The following is a 17,012-nucleotide window of genomic DNA, read 5'->3' on the forward strand; positions in this document are numbered from 1 at the left end:
TTCTTTTATCTGTTTTATTCTTTCCTTCCTTTTTTTTTTAAATAATAATACAGCCCCCCCTGCAGTGAAAGCGCATTGTCATGAAATGACTTTCCCTAAGTGGTGAAAGTCGCTGTTAGTTAAAAACACAACACTTGGAACAAGAAGAATAATAAGAAAAAGAAAAAAAAAAGAAAGAAAATTGTCTCCTCATGTGTTCTTACTTAATGCTGCCGCTGCTTTGTTTATGCGGCCCGGAAAGAGCAAAAGAAAGAAAGAGAGAGCGACACACACACACACACCAAGGCCAGCTGCTGCTCTGGAATTATCGAGAACGCACTTCCCGCCGCCGCGTTCAGCACCACACTGCGACACCTGTTTATTAGGAACACCGTAAAGGCCACAATCTCATTTCAAAACAAATGAACCCTTGTGAATTTACCCACTGACCACAATGAAAATACAGGAAAGATGGAGATCAAACGGACAATCTGAATTGTCTGCAAGTTTAGCCTTGTGCATTTTTTGCCTGCCTGGCAAACAGCTAAAAGATGCTAGCTAACGCTAATCTATGCTAATATCACAGCCTTGCTTAGCTTTTGACTTTGACATGCTTTTGTGAAGTCTGGTGGATCTTCGTACAGCCTAAAATCCTCGTAATTTGTTTTTTTTTTTAGCCCTATTGCGATGGTCCATGGCGTTAAAAAAAGAAAAAGCACAACAAATATCTTTTAGCATCTCACTGATGTAAAGTGTTGCAAGGTGCATGGAGATTTTGTTGAACTTTTTCCAGAAATATTTCATTGCCCTCTATATTCCACCCAAATTGGAACCACAGATTGATTTTCTTTATTTCAAGCCAAGCCAAAGGGTACGGCACACAAAAGCGTGAAATGGCGTCGCGCCACCGTGACGGAGGCTTCATTAATCATGGCCGCAGAGAGCGCTGATAGACGAGAGCCAGATCTGATCCCAGAAATGCTTCTCTGATCTGACACCGGGTCTGTGTTGGCCTCCAGATGTTATGGCCCTCCTGCACAGTCTGTGTGTGTGTGTGCGCGCGTGCGTGCGTGTGTGAGAGAGATTGTGAATTTATTTTGGCCGACAAAGTCACATTTTAAGTCATTGCGTATGTAATAAGGTTATTTTGTCGTTTTTAGGAGCCCCAACGATTGCCTGCGTTCACGCCCACAACAGCGCAAACGACCCTTTTCAAATGCTTGTCTGTAAAATCACCAACACCGGGAAAAAAAACAATACTGTTTATATACACAGGAAATTGCTGTTGAGTGTTTTTATTAGTGCACACGTTTCTTTAGTGTTAAATTTTTCTTATGGATTATCATCTTCGCACATGCACATTTTGGTATTGGATCTCCTTGAATATAATACATCTACATAACATATACAGAAGCCTGTGAGTGCAGGATGAGATTGTCCTACAGTGCCACCTGCTGACACAGAGTACTGTATTTTAGAACCCAGGAACTGCCAAAAATTCGTGGTTGAGAGCCTCGTTTGTATTTTAAAACAGATTGCTTAAACCGGATTATTTTAGTAGTTGATACATGCAGTTAAAGTTCTATCTATATTTATTATTTGTAAAGGATTTAATTATATGTGCACTTTACACTTTATATTGTATTAAATACCTCTAACAGATTTTAACCAATCAAAACTCACGCTTTGAATTTTTTATTAGCACCTCTTGTAATGAAAATAAGACCTCAAGTTGTACAAAAATAAACAGTACAGTAAATCTAAACGTTATATTTGAATAAAATGCCTGGTATGTTTGATAAATGTTCGTCTTAAACAATAATTCATTAAAAATAAAACACATTTTTATCTAAATTGAAAGATCGTTTGGCGTCTTCAAATACTGATATTTAACAAATTAGTTGATGTCTTGTTTATTTTTCAATTGGTATCAAAATGGAGACTTAATGATGCACGCTGCAGATAAACCTTTCACTTGCTCAGTTCACGGAAAAAGATTATCTAGACATGGAATTTTAAAAATACACACAAGAACCCACACAGGGGAGAAACCTTTCGCCTGCTTTGTTTGTGCTAAAAGATTTGCTTACAATTGAATTTTAAGAATACATACAATAGAGGAAAAACCTTTTGCATGCCCCATTTGTGTTGAAAGATGCTCTGGAAAATCAGGGTTAACAATCTACACTGAACGCACTGGAAAGAAACTATTTGCTTGATTAGTTTGTGGTCAAAGATTCTCTTTAAAGACACATTTAACTTCACACACAAGAACACACACCGGAGAAAAACCTTTTGTCTGCTCGGTCTGTGTTAAAAGATTTACTAGAAAGTCAAATTTAACAGAAAACCAAAAAAACACACTGGTGGAAATTAATTACCTGCTCGGTTTGTGATAAAGATTCACTTGAAAAACACTTTTGACAACACACAAAAAAAGGGCAGACTGTATTTAAAACATTTATACGTGTGATGCAGCTCAACTCAACACATGGCAGGAGAAGATGATTGGGACCATTGTGGGGCTTTCCGAGAAACCCCAGTCTTACCTCTGGAATCATATCTGATGCATGAAAGGTAATACAAAATGGCACACTGGCAACAAATGTGTGTAAAATGCTCTCATTTAGTTCAAAATAGAAACTGAAAGTACACACAATGGGGAGAAACCTTCTACCTGCTCAAATTGTTGTAAAAGATTCTGTCTAAGGAACCAGTTTAACAATCCACATATGTCAACACACTGAAGAGAAACATTTTGCATGCTCAGTTTAGGTTCAAAGATTCTCCAAAGGATCACACACTCGGGAGAAACTTTTTTCCTGCTCTGTTTGGAATCAAAGATTCTCTTTAAACCATGATTTACTCACACACGCTAGAGAAAGAAAAAACTTAATTTTATGCGGTAAAAGATTCAAACAGAAAGGTAATTTAAGAATACGCACTGGAGAGAAACCATTTGTCTGCTCAGTTAGCGGTTGAATATTTTCTGCAAGTGGAGGCCTATAAATGCACACAAGAACGCACACTGGAGAATAATCTTTCAGTTGCAGCGCATATGAACAAATATTCTCTCTGACGAGACACAAACGCTGGTGTAAGTAAAAGATTAAAATAAAACAAACGGATTCTTTGTAGCAAATGGTAATCATGTTCATGGTCGTAAATAAAGGCAGGTGGTTTTGCGAATGGATGTATGAATGTAATGTTGGTATTTTGAAAAGAGAAGTAAATTTATTATTATAATTATGACGATGGATAATAATGGGTAGAATTTTGCTGCTTGATTCATATTCCACATGACTTGTGATTAACAAATACATGAAAATAACGACACAAGACAAACAGTACTCTTGAAATCATTTTATTTATTTATTTATTATCTCGGTGTCACGGGCATTTTATGAATTGAATCTACCTAGAAAATGATATAAATGTTACAAAAGGACTGAAAGATGACAAAACGCGCAGGCTTGCTCTCATTGCGCTTTATGTACATTTTTAACATGCTTTTTCAGGTGTCCAGACTGTGTAAATTGTTTCGGGCAATGTGGGCAGGAGTGTGGTTTCTCTCCTGTGTGGATAAACTTATGTCTCTTCAGGTTGGTCTGGTCGAAAAATCCTTTGCCGCAATAGGGGCACCAATGTCTTTTCTCGCCGCGATGCCACCTCAGATGCGCGCTGAGTTCGGTGCTCCTCAAAAACCTCTTCTCGCACAAGTGGCAGTGATAGGGTTTCTCCCCCGCGTGGCCTCGTATGTGGGTCTCCACGTCTCGCTTTGTGAAGAAGGCTTTGCCACACAGCTGGCAAACGAAGGGCTTCATTTTGCCGTGCACCATCTGGACGTGTTTGGTGAGGTCAAATTTGTAGACGAAGCCTTTGCCGCACTCCTGGCAAACGTGCTTCCTCCCCTTGCGATGCACGAGGACGTGTCGTCTCAGGCCTCTGCCGTTGGGAAATTTCTTTGGGCAAATTTTGCAACAGAATGGCCTGTGGCCCGTATGGAGTCGGATGTGACTATTGAGGGACGTACTGTCGCAAAGGACGCGGCCGCAATACCTGCACTGGTTCTTAAGCAGGTTCTTCTCCGAGATGACAAATCGAAGCTGCTGGGGGGTTTCTCCTACTCGCGCAATCGGAGACGGACATTTGTTTCCCGCAGGCTGGCGAATGATCGGCCGAGTTATATTGGATTCGGTTTTAATCATTTGGACTGATTTCTTCGTGTCCTGCACGTTTGTATTTTCTTCAACGGTAGACTTTTGATTGGATCCCGATTTTTCTCTCGTCTTAACCAGACTGCCGTTAGCCAATTTGGGCGACTGGACACTGGAGGAACCGCTTTCCGCTCCTGATGAATTTGATTCTTGTTTGGCGATTTGCTCTTCCGGAACCTTGTAAATCCAGAGAGCTTCACTTGGAGCATTTTTCATACCGGCGGGATGAAATTGGAATTTTTGCTCGCTCGTGATTTTTGTCTTTTCTTTTTTTATTTTATTGGCAGACTGGTGTCGAGGCAGATTTATATTTTTCTCACGAGCAATTTTGCTACGAGAGAGACAATTCTTGGAATTCTTCGCGGTGGGATCTTTACGTGACCTTACACGCGTATTAACGGCTGTGCGCGGCGACGGGATGACAAACAAAGTGCCTTTTAGAGATAACCGACACAAACGCACGACCGGGTCTCGGGTTCTGACAGAAACGGTCTTACTTTGAGTGATGCTCGCACTCTTCTGTTGATTCCTGAGACTTGGTCGGGAAAAGGCATTTTCTTTAGGTGGCCCCGTGGGACTCAAGGACACGGCTCTCTTTGCGGGAACTGGAACAGGCTTCGGGGTGGGATCTTGAACGCTTTCCAATTTGGCTTTCCTGGCGATTTTGGGGATAGGTGGCTTGCCTGTCTGCGGTTCTGGTTTGGTGTTTGTTCTTTTAGTCCAAGAGTTTGTATTGCGGGTGGTGCGAGGATGGACAAGGATGGATTCTTTGCCAAGCTTTTTCCCGCCAAGGGCATTGGACACATTTTGGGGATTGTTTGGTGATGCCTACAAAATACAAGAACAATCGTTTATTCACATTTTCCATTATGAAGATATTTGAAGACAAATGGATTTTTTTTTTCTTATTACCTTTTCGGCATCTTGAATTACAGGCGCCAAACACAGCTGCGCGAGCAACTGGATTTGGGTCAATGGCAAGTGAGGTCCACATAACTCCTCGGGAACGGTAGAAGAGACGTTTAAATCTGGACAGGAGCTGGTTGAGACTTGCGATGGACGGGTTGTCGTTTTTAATGCCTGGTCGTCGAGGAGAGACGAGGCGCTAGCACCTGCTGCTACGTCTCCGGATTCGCTATCGTCGCTTAACGATTGTGGAAGCAAAAGGGAGCCAGCGGACAGACGTGGCAGCCTTTTGAGTTTGATGAGTGGGAAAGGAGGACGAGACTTTACGGGCTCACCCTCGCTCGACGATGCTGCCGCTTGTTCCTCGGGAGTTAAATTTTGGCAAAAGCTCGCTGGCTCGGATGAAGGTTCCATTTGCGGAGATGGCGGTAGAGTCGGACTTGACAATGACTCGGCTTGTTCTCCGGGAGTTTTTTCTTCACTGATGTTCATCTGCTCTGATTCCGGCCGCGGGGGTGACAACGAGCCCGTTAGCGCTACGCTCTCAGTCGCTGCTTGCTCGCTTGGACTTATTTGGAAACTATCACAAATGTGTGTCTGCTGCGATGAAGGTTCGGCCTGCTGAAACGAGGATTGACTTTGATCTGAGGTCACTTGAGCGACTGCGTTTGGTTCCTCTGATGATGTCATAGCGTCGGCTGGTCCAATTGCATCCTGGTTGAGTGTCTCCGGTAATTGCAGCGGGCTGGCCACGACATCGAGAGCTCTGCGAATGATTATTTGGACTTTTTTAAACACCGCTGGGTTTGACCTTTGTTGCGTTGGACCGACTGTTTTGTCGGACGTGACGAGGGGAGCAGATGTGCGGGAGTGAACCTTTCTTTTCCTCCGAAAGAGTCCGAAAGATGACACCGAGATCTGATTCGGGGAAAGCGGAGCGCTCGTTTCTCGTAGATGAGCGGATGGCGATTTGACAAAGACTTTAAGGGGGGCGAGGTCTGGGACCGCGGTTGCCCCGAGAGAATTGCTGGTCGGCGATGATGTTGATGCCATGTCAGAAGAAGCAACGTCATCTTGTTGATTCTCTGAAGCGACGCCGATGCTGAACTGAAAATTGTCGGATTGCGTCGTACGACCGTCAACAAGCGTCTCGTTGTCGTCTGTTGTGACCGCTTCTACGCCGTTTTCACTTACGTCGGCGGGCGGCGGCGAGGGCAAAGCTTGAGGAGCTAACGGAGATGCCGAAGTAGAACCAAGACAGCAGTCTCGGGGTGTCGGTACTTCCCGCGGGGCGCTACGATTCTTGGAGTGACCCATTGCGTCAAGGAGAAGCATTGCATCCTGTACCGTTGCGGAGTCGCTACACTTAGTCGGCGACGGTGCTTGCCCACACAAATTCACAATCTTAGGCGTCGTTATGTTTCTTTCGGTATCGTTTTGGTCTCCTGTTTCCCACTCGGTCTTAACTTTCGTCAAGATATATTTTTCCTTTTCTCCTAGCTGTTTGTTCCAAAGTGTTGGCTCGACGTTCAGTACGTCTCCCAATGATGGCAGCTCAGTTCGAACCTCTGATGCCTCCGACGACTGAGCTGAGATTTGACCAGCTTCCATGCCGTTGTTAATTGCAGCGAGAGAGATGACATAATTAACAGGCTGTATTGATCGATTGGGTGCCTCGGGTAAATTGTGACCCGCGTCCAAACTAGTCACTTGAGTGTCTTGTCTTTTTCGGAGCGCTTTGGTCAAACATTGTTGGCCAATCTCAGGGTCTCCGATTTCATTCTCACAAGCGGTGGTTGGTGGTGGATCTAAGAAAAGTGACATAACATTTAAAGTGTGTTAACTATTTTCACAGAATCATTTCATAATTTGTAAATATTTTCAGTCTGATTTAATTTCTCACCTGGAAATGTGCACAATAGGTTTCTGCTGGCAACAGGCTCAGAGTCCTTTCAAATAAAAGAAAGGATTAAAACAAAACAGAGTCACGATAATCTGTCAAACCTCATCTGACACCAAGAGTTTAAATGTTTGGGTACCATGATTGGTTCTGTTGGACCCGAGTGCTGCTGACACAGCCAACACTGTGATCTTGTGTTAGCACACAGGGCAATTAAAATGACCGTTTTTTCCATGTATAATGCACAAAAGTTAACTAATTTATTGTCCGAAAATCTGGGGTGCGCATTATACATGGGTGCAAAAAAAAAATCCGGATATGATACGGAGGCCGCCATTACGGATGCGCTTTCTTCTCTGCTGTTCACTTCAAACACGCTCCATACGAACACAATGCTCTCGTATCAGACGCTTGCTCGATCACCTGCTTGTTTGCTGTCACAATGTAGCTTACACCAATCCAAAACATTTCTTCGCTATTGAGTTTGCTAGCGCATGCGCACTGATACTGACCGGCAGAATAACATCCGATTTTTCCCAAAGATGATCTTTTATCTGAAATAATTTTACATTTACGGACTTAAGTAGGAGTCAAACTTTGGGTGCGTATTATACATGGGGGCGCATTATACATGGAAAAAAACGGTACTTTCTCAAACAAAGGAAGTACTTGCTATCGATCATACCAAAATCTCAGTATCCAATAGATTTTTTTGCTACTATTTCACATGCATACCTCATGGTTTGGAATAGAAACTGTCATGTCTGGATTTTCTTCTTTTTCAGCAACACCATCATGGTTGTTTAGGACAATGTACATCATTTGCTCTTCTTTACATTGTTTGGCGTGTTCCTCTCCACTTTGCACCGCTGGTTGATCTACCATCAAAAGATGGTAAGGAAGAATATCTGCAAACATTTGGACAAAGTCATTGATTGATTGACTAACTAAAGTCTGTCTTCTTTTTTTTTTTTTTTTTAAACATTGCGATTTAAACATTTTTGACGGGGCTATAGCACCCCCTTAACACGCCGTAGCAACGCGGATGCCCACTAGCAGGTTCGGCAGTACATGTAAATATAAAAGAGAGCATTTCGGAAGAATTTGGAGCGAAGCAAAAGTATCGAAACTCACGTACCACATTGCACAGCTTTATCCTGGATATTCGAACAGCCATTTTGGACGGGCTCTTTAATGGCAAAGGTTTTCGCAGTAGCTATTTGTCTGCACGTTGTTTTCAGGGCCTCGTTTTCCGTCTTCACCTTCGACAATTCTGCTTTTAATTCATCAACCACCGTTTCAAAAAGTTTGGTTGTTTCTGCGACCGTACTTTTAACCAAGCCGTCCATAAAACAGGCGTATTTTGTTTGAAAATCTTCCGTTGACATGATCAGATGCGAGCTTTTAACATAAGTCATAAAAATTCGGTCCGGTAGAATTAAATGTCCGTCGAGATACACCGCGAGGAGACGACTATTTTCAAGATGGCTGCCATATACGTCACTAGTATTCCCTAGAATGTCCTACGTCACATTAACGGCCTTTGTTTATTGGTCGGTAGTAGGCGCAATACTGTCATCTACTTGCCTCCCTCAAATGACATCATCATTACGCGCCAGAAAGTAAAGCAAAGACTACAAACCAGCGCTTGCGCTCAAAAAGAAACTTATCTCCTTTGAATTGACTGCATCAGATAAACACGCGATTTATGTGGTGAATCAACGACTAAAGAGGTAAGTTACGACTATAAGTTATCATGTTAGCACCGTTATTTGTAGTACTGGTTAGTTGCAGTACAGAAGTACGGGCCGCTTTCATTAGCATGGAAGCTACCAAAGTGCTAACTTTACGATATTTAGCTTAATTATTGGCATCAATGATTGAATTACAACTGTCTATTCTATTATTTTATTTCCAATCTAGCGCAATATTGCTGCCTAAATATGAGATAACCAATATTCAATTACCTCATCAAATAGCTCGCTCGCCGCTGTTCAAAGTTTGTTAGCGAAACATTGTTGAACAAGTGTTGTGATTGCAGTGTGAAAATGTTTGCAAGGATCACAGCAAAGCACGTGGAGGAAAAAGACAGTAGTCGTCGACGACTGAAAGATCTTTGGCTGCAGCCTTATGTTCTGTTACGCAGAGCTGGTTAGTACTTTACTTAAGGAAAAACTATTCTCTATCTAGATCATGTGTGATAGGCAGATTGAAGAAGTCCTTGTATAAGTTTTGCCAGTTTCTCTTCCACTGTAACTTTTGTGTTTGCCTTGTTCTGCAGACATTAGTGAAGTAATTGGTGGTAAGCAGCAGGAGCCAGAGTGCAGTCGCCTTAAAGAGGAAGATGTGGTCAAAGAGCTCCACCCCTTGGATGAACAAATGGAGCAGACATTTCTTTGCACCATAAAAAAGGAGGTGACGAAGACCACTGTGGAGGAGCACAAGCAGCTCCACCATCAGATAGTGATGACATGTCATCAGATGCTCCTTCTGGTGATGATGATGCGTCTCAAAACAAACGCACGCAATGTTCTCAGTGTGGGAAATGTTATGCTAATAAGACTGCTTTGAATCGACACATGAAATCGCACGCAGAGAAAAGGTTTTCCTGCTCAGATTGTGGCCAAAAATTCCATTGGAGTTTCACTTTAAAAAGGCACCGAAAAACCCACACTGGCGAAACATCTTTTTCGTGCTCATATTGTGGCCAAAAATTCTCTCGGAGAGAACATTTAAAAACCCACACAACAATGCACACTGGCGAGAAACCTTTTTCATGCGCACTCTGTGGCATAAAATTCAATCAGAGGAATCATTTAAAAAGGCACACAATGATCCACACTGACGAGAAACCTTTTTCATGCTCACTCTGTGGCCAAAAATTCTCTCAGAAGGCAAATTTAAGAACACACACAAGAACCCACACTAAGGAGAAACCTTATTCATGCGCAGTTTGTGGCCAAAGATTTTCAGCGAACGGAATTCTAACAGTTCATGCAAGAATCCACACTGGTGAGAAACCGTTTTCATGCTCAGTTTGTGGGGAAAGATTTTCAGCAAAGGCAAGCTTAGAAATGCACACAAGCATCCACACTGGTGAGAAACCTTTTTCATGCTCAGTTTGTGGCCAGAAATTCTCTGAGAAGAAAGTTTTAATACATCATGAAAGAATCCACACAGGGGAGAAACCTCTTTCCTGCTCAGTCTGTGGCCAAGTATTTTCTAAGAAGAGATCTTTAAAACTTCATGCAAAAATCCACACTGGGGAGAAACTTTTTTCCTGCTCAGTTTGAGGCCAAACATTCTCTGAGAAGCAATCTGTAAAACGTCATACAAAAATCCATACTGGGGAGAAACCCTTTTCCTGCTCGATTTGTGGCCAAAAATTCTTTAAGAAGCAATCTCTAAAACGTCATACAAAAATCCATACTGGGGAGAAACCTTTTTCATGCTCAGTTTGTGGCCAGAAATTCTCCCAGAAAAGAAATCTAACACGTCAACAAGAACCCAGGCTGGTGAGAAACCTTTTTCATGCTCAGTTTGTGGCAAAGTATTCTCTCAGAAGGGAAATCTAACACGTCATACAAGAACCCACACTGGTGAGAAACCTTTTTCATGCTCAGTTTGTGGCCAGGTATTCTCTGAGAAGAAATTTCTAACACGTCATACAAGAACCCACACTGGGGAGAAACCTTTTTCATGCTCAGTTTGTGGCCAAAAATTCTCTGAGAAGTAACCTCTAATATGTCATACAAGAGTCCACACTGGGGAGAAACCTTTTTTATGCTCAGTTTGTGGCCAAGTGTTCTCTCGGAAGGGAACTCTAACACGAACCTATTGAGAATTTCGAGTGTGTTGAGGAGATGAGCGATGATCCGTGAAGTTTTCATCTTCTGTTTGAGCAGACTTCATGAGTTTTTGCATCAATGAGAATTCTATGTACCTTTTGATTGGGATGCTGAACTCCTTTTCTTCACCACAGTGAGAAGTTCATATTTCCGTTGTAATTATTTTGAGAATACGGTAATCCCTCGCTACATCGCGGCTTTGTACATTGCAGACTTTTTTCCAAATTGAAAATAAATAAATAAAAACTCACAAATTGGAAATAGAACTTCTGAATTGAGGAATTACGGCATGAAAGTCGCCCACACGTCAACAGAAGGCAGGGATTGTCCACACAATTGCAGAATGTACACTTGTACCTTTTTATACAAAAAAATATCATTTTTAAGTTCTAAAAATATATTTTCAATATTGTACCTTATGTTTTTTTTTATAATTAATAAGAGTTCCAAAAAACATATTTACAGTATGTACACTTGTATCTTGTTATAAAAAAGTTATTATAATAAAAGCATTCTAAAAACATATTTACAGTGTGTGTATACTTTAGCTACATTTACATGTTACACACACACACACACGTGATATTTATATTCTACATTATTTTCTGTATGTCATTTATACTATATATTAATCTATTTACATGTTTGAAACTATTATTTAATGTTCCAATGATAACATATGTCACCCTAGTTAACGTATACGTGCTCGTGAATAAAGGCAAATAATTAATTGCATTTTTTTCTCTTAACATATTGCTTACACAAATGAAACATTGATGCTCTCTAGGGGGCGTGCGTTTTTTAAAGGTTACACTAGAGATAAACTACGTATGCAGTGGTTGATGCTAGAAAGCTCATATTGGTTAACTGTCAACTCGTATTTTCCCTGTCGGGCTTTTATTTAGTTCTCCAATACGGAGTTGGCCTTAAGGCTTCATGAGACGTGACACATGGACAAGCCGGCGTAATAATCAATAAGAAAAGGTTATTTTTGAGATATGACTCAGAAATCACGGACTGACCCAATGATCATTTCTTACACGTGGTGGCAAATTCAGGAAGTAGTCTTAGCCCAAAGACTGGAGCCAGTGATAACAGAAAGTGTATGAAAGGTTTCCAAAAATGGCAATTAGAAAATCTCCAAATTAATAGTCTCTTTGATTTATTTATTTTTCTGATCATTTGAATGATCATATCACAATTCTGCAGAATTTCCTCACACCAAAAATAAAACACACATATTCCCCATTTTAACTTAAAGTCTTTCAATACAGTGACAGCAAGGACATGAATGTCCCAACTAATGGAGTGTTTCACATTACGCTCGATTTAAATAACACGGCATATTACACGCTGTGTAAATGTCACCATGTCACATGCTGGCTCATGTGTTATGACATCACACTGCCCCGGGATGGAGATTACGTCATAGTTGCGCTCTATTTTTAAACAAAGTCAACAATGTGAATTGCCAACATCACAGATAATAGAGAAAAAAAAGATCATTTTAACAGAAGTGTTGATTTTCAGTTTGGTTGAAAATTGTAGCTCGTTGGCTAATGTGATTGTGAAGCGCAAAAATAATTAAGGCATCACTTTGACTCACCAAGGCAAAAATTAATTCATGTCTTAGCATAATTAGCTCTTGAAAATACAACCCTAACTATAATAAAACATCACTAATGGTGTCACGCAGAATTTCAGACAATAGTTACAAGTGTACAAAAGAAAACAAGAACACGTTAGCAAGCTAAGCTAACAAACAAGCTTCAGGTTGTGCAGGGCTATTGCTTTTTTGCGCTTGAATGATCGGGAATAAACATTCGTCTCCAACACGTTACAATGAAATCAACAAAAAACAAATTCTCTATCAATCACTTCTACTACACGTCTGATTGGATGGCATGCCAACGAGCGGTCTCCCCGGGGGCCCGGTTGCACATTTCCTTCCAGTGTCCTCTCCCGGCCTCCGAAACATGACCACCAATCAGCACGCGGCCCAAAATGCTACTCTTGGTGTACAGACGACCCTGTGAACAGCAAAATAGCATCGGAATCTGAGTTCATCTCATTGTTCGGAGTGACCCGTATCGAAATGTCTTCATTTGAGTGAATCACAATAATCGAGGGAATCGTTTTTTTTTTCGATACCTGCATGATGATGAACTCAAAAAGCAATGGCAGATGAGCGACGTCGCCGGGCGGCAAGTCGAATAAGAAAGGGGCGTTCCAAACGGGACTGGAACCGCAGGCGGCTTTGGTCTCCTTGGTGCTGATCACTTTTCCGTCGTGATGCAACTTGACGATGATGTAGTGGACTGAGGAGGAAAAACATGGCACCGGTTTTTCGCATCAGCATTGTCAACGGTCCAAAGAAAATGCAGCTCCCCTTTTTTTTTTAATCATTTTAATTGGATTGCATAATAATTCAAATGTCTTTTTGTGGTGGTGACACATTCCTGGAAGCGTGGGGACTCTCTGGGGGTAACAAAGTGGAATGAATTGATCCGGAAACGTCAACGCTGGTTTTTGTTGTCTTGCTTTTTGCGCGCCAATGAAGCGAAGCTGGAAATGAGATGCTAAGTAGACGCGAGAGGAACCGACATGGCTTCCTAATCTGGTTATACAACAAGACGGTGGAGAGTCATCGCGTGTTTTGTCGTTGTTTCTAATACGTAGTAGAAAAGAAATCCCTCGCAGTTCCATAACGGGGTCATCTACGACTTTCAATCAGCATATCATAATCGGAGTCAATTGTATCGTACATCTGAAGTGATTCGCACCGGTGTTGTAATTGGAATGAATCTGAACACAGGGAATCGTACGGTATTGTACCGTATTTTCCGCACTATAAGGCGCACTTAAAACCCTCCAATTTTCTCAAAAGCCGACAGTGCGCCTTATAATCAGGTGCGCCTTATATATGGACCAATATTGAGCCACTACAGCAGGCGTGTCCAAAGTCCGACCCGCCGGCCAAATGTATATATCTTATATATGGACAAAGTTTTAAAATGGGCCATTCATTGAAGCATAATCCGGTGTGCCTTATATATATAGACAAAAAACTTAAAATGGACCATTCATTGAAGGTGCGCCTTATAATCCGGTGCGCTTTATAGTGCGGAAAATACGGTAATTGAAATCATAATTGGTGTTGATCATATTGTAAATGGAGAACTTTTTATCGTTGAAATGTATTATACCGTATTGTAAAAGGAGTGATTATACTGTACTGTAATCGGAGTGAATCATTTGGTGATAGGAGTCGATCGAATCGTATTGTAATCTGAGTGAATCATACACCAGTGGGGTGAATTTGTTCAGTAATCGGGGTCATCATAATTCGAGTGAATCATGTCACAATGGGAAATTGCATTAAATCATAATTTGAATGAATACCACGGAAGTAAATAGTATCAAGATAATCGAACTGAATCAATTGTATCATTAGAGCGAATCAAATCGGAGTGAGTCGTATCATTTGTGTCTTGTCACGAAAGAACATTTTATGTTTCGGGTTAGCGGACTTCAAACATCTACCCGTTGTGATTATTGCTGTTACCTGGTGCGCCAGGGATGCGCGTGAGCTTGGCCAGCTGGTCGGCTTTCCGCACCATCACCTTGATGCGCCGGGCCGGCACCTGGTACTGGAGCAGCACAAAGATCTGACCCAATGATCTCGGCGCACACAGCGAGCTCTTCCTGCGTGACCACGAATCCTGCGAGCTCATACTCTGAGGAACAGCAACACAACAATGGGATATTTATTTGAGGAGTCAGATGTTCCCTTTTGTGGTGCATCCACAAACCTAAAATAAATCCCAGTCACTTTTGAGTATCTGAGGGATGTGACATCACTTCCTGTCTGCAGGTATTCCGACTTCCTACCCAGCCAAGCATGATTCTGATCAAATCACTGTTTTGCGTCACTCGCTTGCTCCATCGAATCTTCAGAGCGCAACCGACGTGAAAAGATCGACTTTGGTCATAAATCAAGTGTGTGGGCGCTCGGCGTTACGTCACGGGCGCCGCACCTTCCGCGCACGTCCGAACGTATCAGTCAATTCCAATCTGGAGGGGAAAGCGATGAGCCAGATGGGCTTTCACAAAAATTAGCCTTGGCCCAATCTGCCGAGTTATTTATCAACACTGGCAGAGTTGACAATTTGCTGCTCATTTTGACCATGATGAAGAAAAGTCAAGCACAAAGCTAACTAGTGATTATAAGCTTGTGTGGGTTAATCACTCTGGAAAGGACAAAAGTATTGGGACAGCTCAACACCTAAAGATATCAAATTCAAGCATGCATCAATTTACCTTCTTGAGTTTACTTTTGGCAGGGCTGAGCTCCCTCGTGCAAGTCGCCGTTGTGTCGGGCTCCCAGTCCAGGTGCTGGCAGGGCAGCTCCACCACGCCCAGGGCCACCTCCCGTAGGCCAGAGAAGTCGCGGCTGTAGACCTCTAATTTCAGCGTACATGCCCGTAGCCTCTCCAAGGAGCCCGCTTGGAGAGCCACGTTCTGGCTTTGCACCTCCGGGCTGAAACTGCGGCGCCGGGATGCCACCTGGCACGGTACTGGGCACACTGGAGGTAGGCTAGCCCGCACCAAAACCCTGTTGCTCCGCCTTCTACCGGACACCCCCAGAATGTTGACTACCAGGGTACCACTTGAGGAGTAGAGAAGGGAGAAGTGGAGCAAGGGAGTTGGCTTGGTTGGGGTCGTGGTGGAGCCGTTCTGGAATGGAGACAGCGCAGCCTGGTGGCTCAAACTTTCCCCACTCACGGTGCTGCGTCGACTCTTCACCCAGCGAGATTTGGGAACCAGTTTAGTGAGCGAAGGCAAGGAGGCCCGACTTTGGCTCGAATTTCGACGGGACGGTAAAGGATCGAGCGGGGAGCTGAGGCGGCGCAGCGGAGACAAGAACCTGGAATCCAACGGGAGATCGCTGAGGTCATCCTCGGATGGGGATGAGCTGCTTTTAGAAGACGTGTAGTCCAGATTGTCCCCGTCAAGTTCTTCGTATTGTTGCCGGACGGGCCGCGTGCTCAGGGCCGGCGTCAACGTCACGGTCACCCGCTCGTTGGGGTGAGAGCACAAAATGCCCGACTCCTTATCATCATCTGAGGGCACGGTCTTCTTTGGCCTGCAGTAGAGGATGAAGGCGAGGACCACGCAGTAGCACAAGATGGCCAGGAGAATGGCTAGCAGGATCTGCAGATGAACTGGAGGCAACCATAGTTTCATTCGGAGAGCTGTCTTGCATCGGTGATAACCTCAAACATTTACTGTTCAAAGTGAAGCTTGATTATTCTGACAGCGAGGACCAAACCAGGTCAGGGAAGAGGCGTGAATGAGTTAGCATCATCTTAATGAGATCAATGAGGAAATGTCCCTCATTTGTCACAATCGCTTCAAAAAGCCAGACAGAGGATATGATAAATTTCCTGAGAGCCAGACAGCAAGTGTCCTCATATAATAATAATAATATGATTACAGGATTTAATTTAAATTTCCAATCAGGGGTTCTTTGTTGTTATTTATTTGGATTATGTGATACACTCAAAATCCATCCAGTCACCTTCCAATTTGTAAAATATGTTTGGTAGGAGCAACATCAATCGGAGTTCAGGGATCCTCCTCAAGTTCTTTTTTGAGCCAAGAAAAAATGATTTAACATTAGGAAAACCGTATACACTATCAAACGAACGAGATGCTCTCTCAATTTATTCACAAATTTGCTTAGTCGGCAGGATTTGTTTTTGCTCTGGTCCGTTGACTCAGGAATTCATTATGCAGTGGCTATGTAACTTCATTAGGACCATGTTTAGTTAATAATATTTTGTCCTAAAAGCACTGATTAAATCAGTTGAAGCCTGCAGCTCCAAAGTGTTATTTTTGGTTAAATAAATAAATACATAAATCAATACATAAATAAATAATGCATAAATAAATACAATAAATAAATACATGCATAAATGAATAAATTAATCAAATAAATAAAATGCTTCTTACCTGGCAGAATGTAGTGCGACATGACTGTGTCCAACACTCTTCAACATGTGGAATCAGTGTGAGCCCACCAGCATCAGCATCAAAATCATGATGCCCATTCCCCCCCCCCCCCCCCCCCCTCTCTCTCTCTCTCTCTGGCTCTCTCTC

General features: G+C 42.5%; 2 protein-coding genes and 1 long non-coding RNA gene across 3 annotated transcripts; 1 reads left to right on the plus strand and 2 right to left on the minus strand.

Moving 5' to 3' along the window:
• Positions 1 to 3,327: 3,327 nt before the first annotated feature.
• On the minus strand, positions 3,328 to 8,500 carry LOC133152294 (uncharacterized). Its single transcript, XM_061275798.1, has 5 exons — positions 8,141 to 8,500; positions 7,738 to 7,910; positions 7,006 to 7,051; positions 5,109 to 6,910; positions 3,328 to 5,024 (listed from the first exon to the last, which is right to left on the minus strand). Exons 1-5 carry the CDS (start codon positions 8,418 to 8,420, stop codon positions 3,459 to 3,461), a joined length of 3,867 nt encoding a protein of 1,288 aa, XP_061131782.1. The 5' UTR covers positions 8,421 to 8,500; the 3' UTR covers positions 3,328 to 3,458.
• An 81-nt stretch (positions 8,501 to 8,581) lies between these two features.
• On the plus strand, positions 8,582 to 11,375 carry LOC133152363 (uncharacterized). The gene is made up of 3 exons (XR_009714108.1): positions 8,582 to 8,735; positions 9,044 to 9,153; positions 9,284 to 11,375. It is a non-coding gene; the product is annotated as an uncharacterized LOC133152363 (long non-coding RNA).
• Positions 11,376 to 11,995: 620 nt separating this feature from the next.
• Positions 11,996 to 16,220, minus strand: LOC133152360 (synaptotagmin-5-like). The gene is made up of 4 exons (XM_061275897.1): positions 15,171 to 16,220; positions 14,416 to 14,587; positions 13,002 to 13,168; positions 11,996 to 12,880 (listed from the first exon to the last, which is right to left on the minus strand). The coding sequence occupies exons 1-4, from the start codon at positions 16,095 to 16,097 to the stop codon at positions 12,734 to 12,736; spliced, it is 1,413 nt and encodes a 470-aa protein (XP_061131881.1). The 5' UTR covers positions 16,098 to 16,220; the 3' UTR covers positions 11,996 to 12,733.
• Between the last annotated feature and the right edge of the window lie 792 nt (positions 16,221 to 17,012).

The sequence above is a fragment of the Syngnathus typhle genome, linkage group LG4, assembly GCF_033458585.1.
Source record: "Syngnathus typhle isolate RoL2023-S1 ecotype Sweden linkage group LG4, RoL_Styp_1.0, whole genome shotgun sequence".
Lineage (NCBI taxonomy): Eukaryota > Metazoa > Chordata > Actinopteri > Syngnathiformes > Syngnathidae > Syngnathus > Syngnathus typhle.

What these genes read in the sequence shown, in the direction of transcription:
- LOC133152294 (XM_061275798.1), bottom strand. Translation starts at nt 8,420, where the DNA reads ATGACTTATGTTAAAAGCTCGCATCTGATCATGTCAACGGAAGATTTT. An exon ending in GGATAAAGCTGTGCAATGTG is followed by an intron (nt 7,911 to 8,140) that starts GTACGTGAGTTT and finishes AAATGTTTGCAG; the next exon opens with ATATTCTTCCTTACCATCTT. An exon ending in TTTCTATTCCAAACCATGAG is followed by an intron (nt 7,052 to 7,737) that starts GTATGCATGTGA and finishes TTTATTTGAAAG; the next exon opens with GACTCTGAGCCTGTTGCCAG.
- LOC133152360 (XM_061275897.1), bottom strand. Translation starts at nt 16,097, where the DNA reads ATGAAACTATGGTTGCCTCCAGTTCATCTGCAGATCCTGCTAGCCATT. An exon ending in GCGCATCCCTGGCGCACCAG is followed by an intron (nt 13,169 to 14,415) that starts GTAACAGCAATA and finishes TTTCCTCCTCAG; the next exon opens with TCCACTACATCATCGTCAAG. An exon ending in TTGAGTTCATCATCATGCAG is followed by an intron (nt 12,881 to 13,001) that starts GTATCGAAAAAA and finishes TGCTGTTCACAG; the next exon opens with GGTCGTCTGTACACCAAGAG.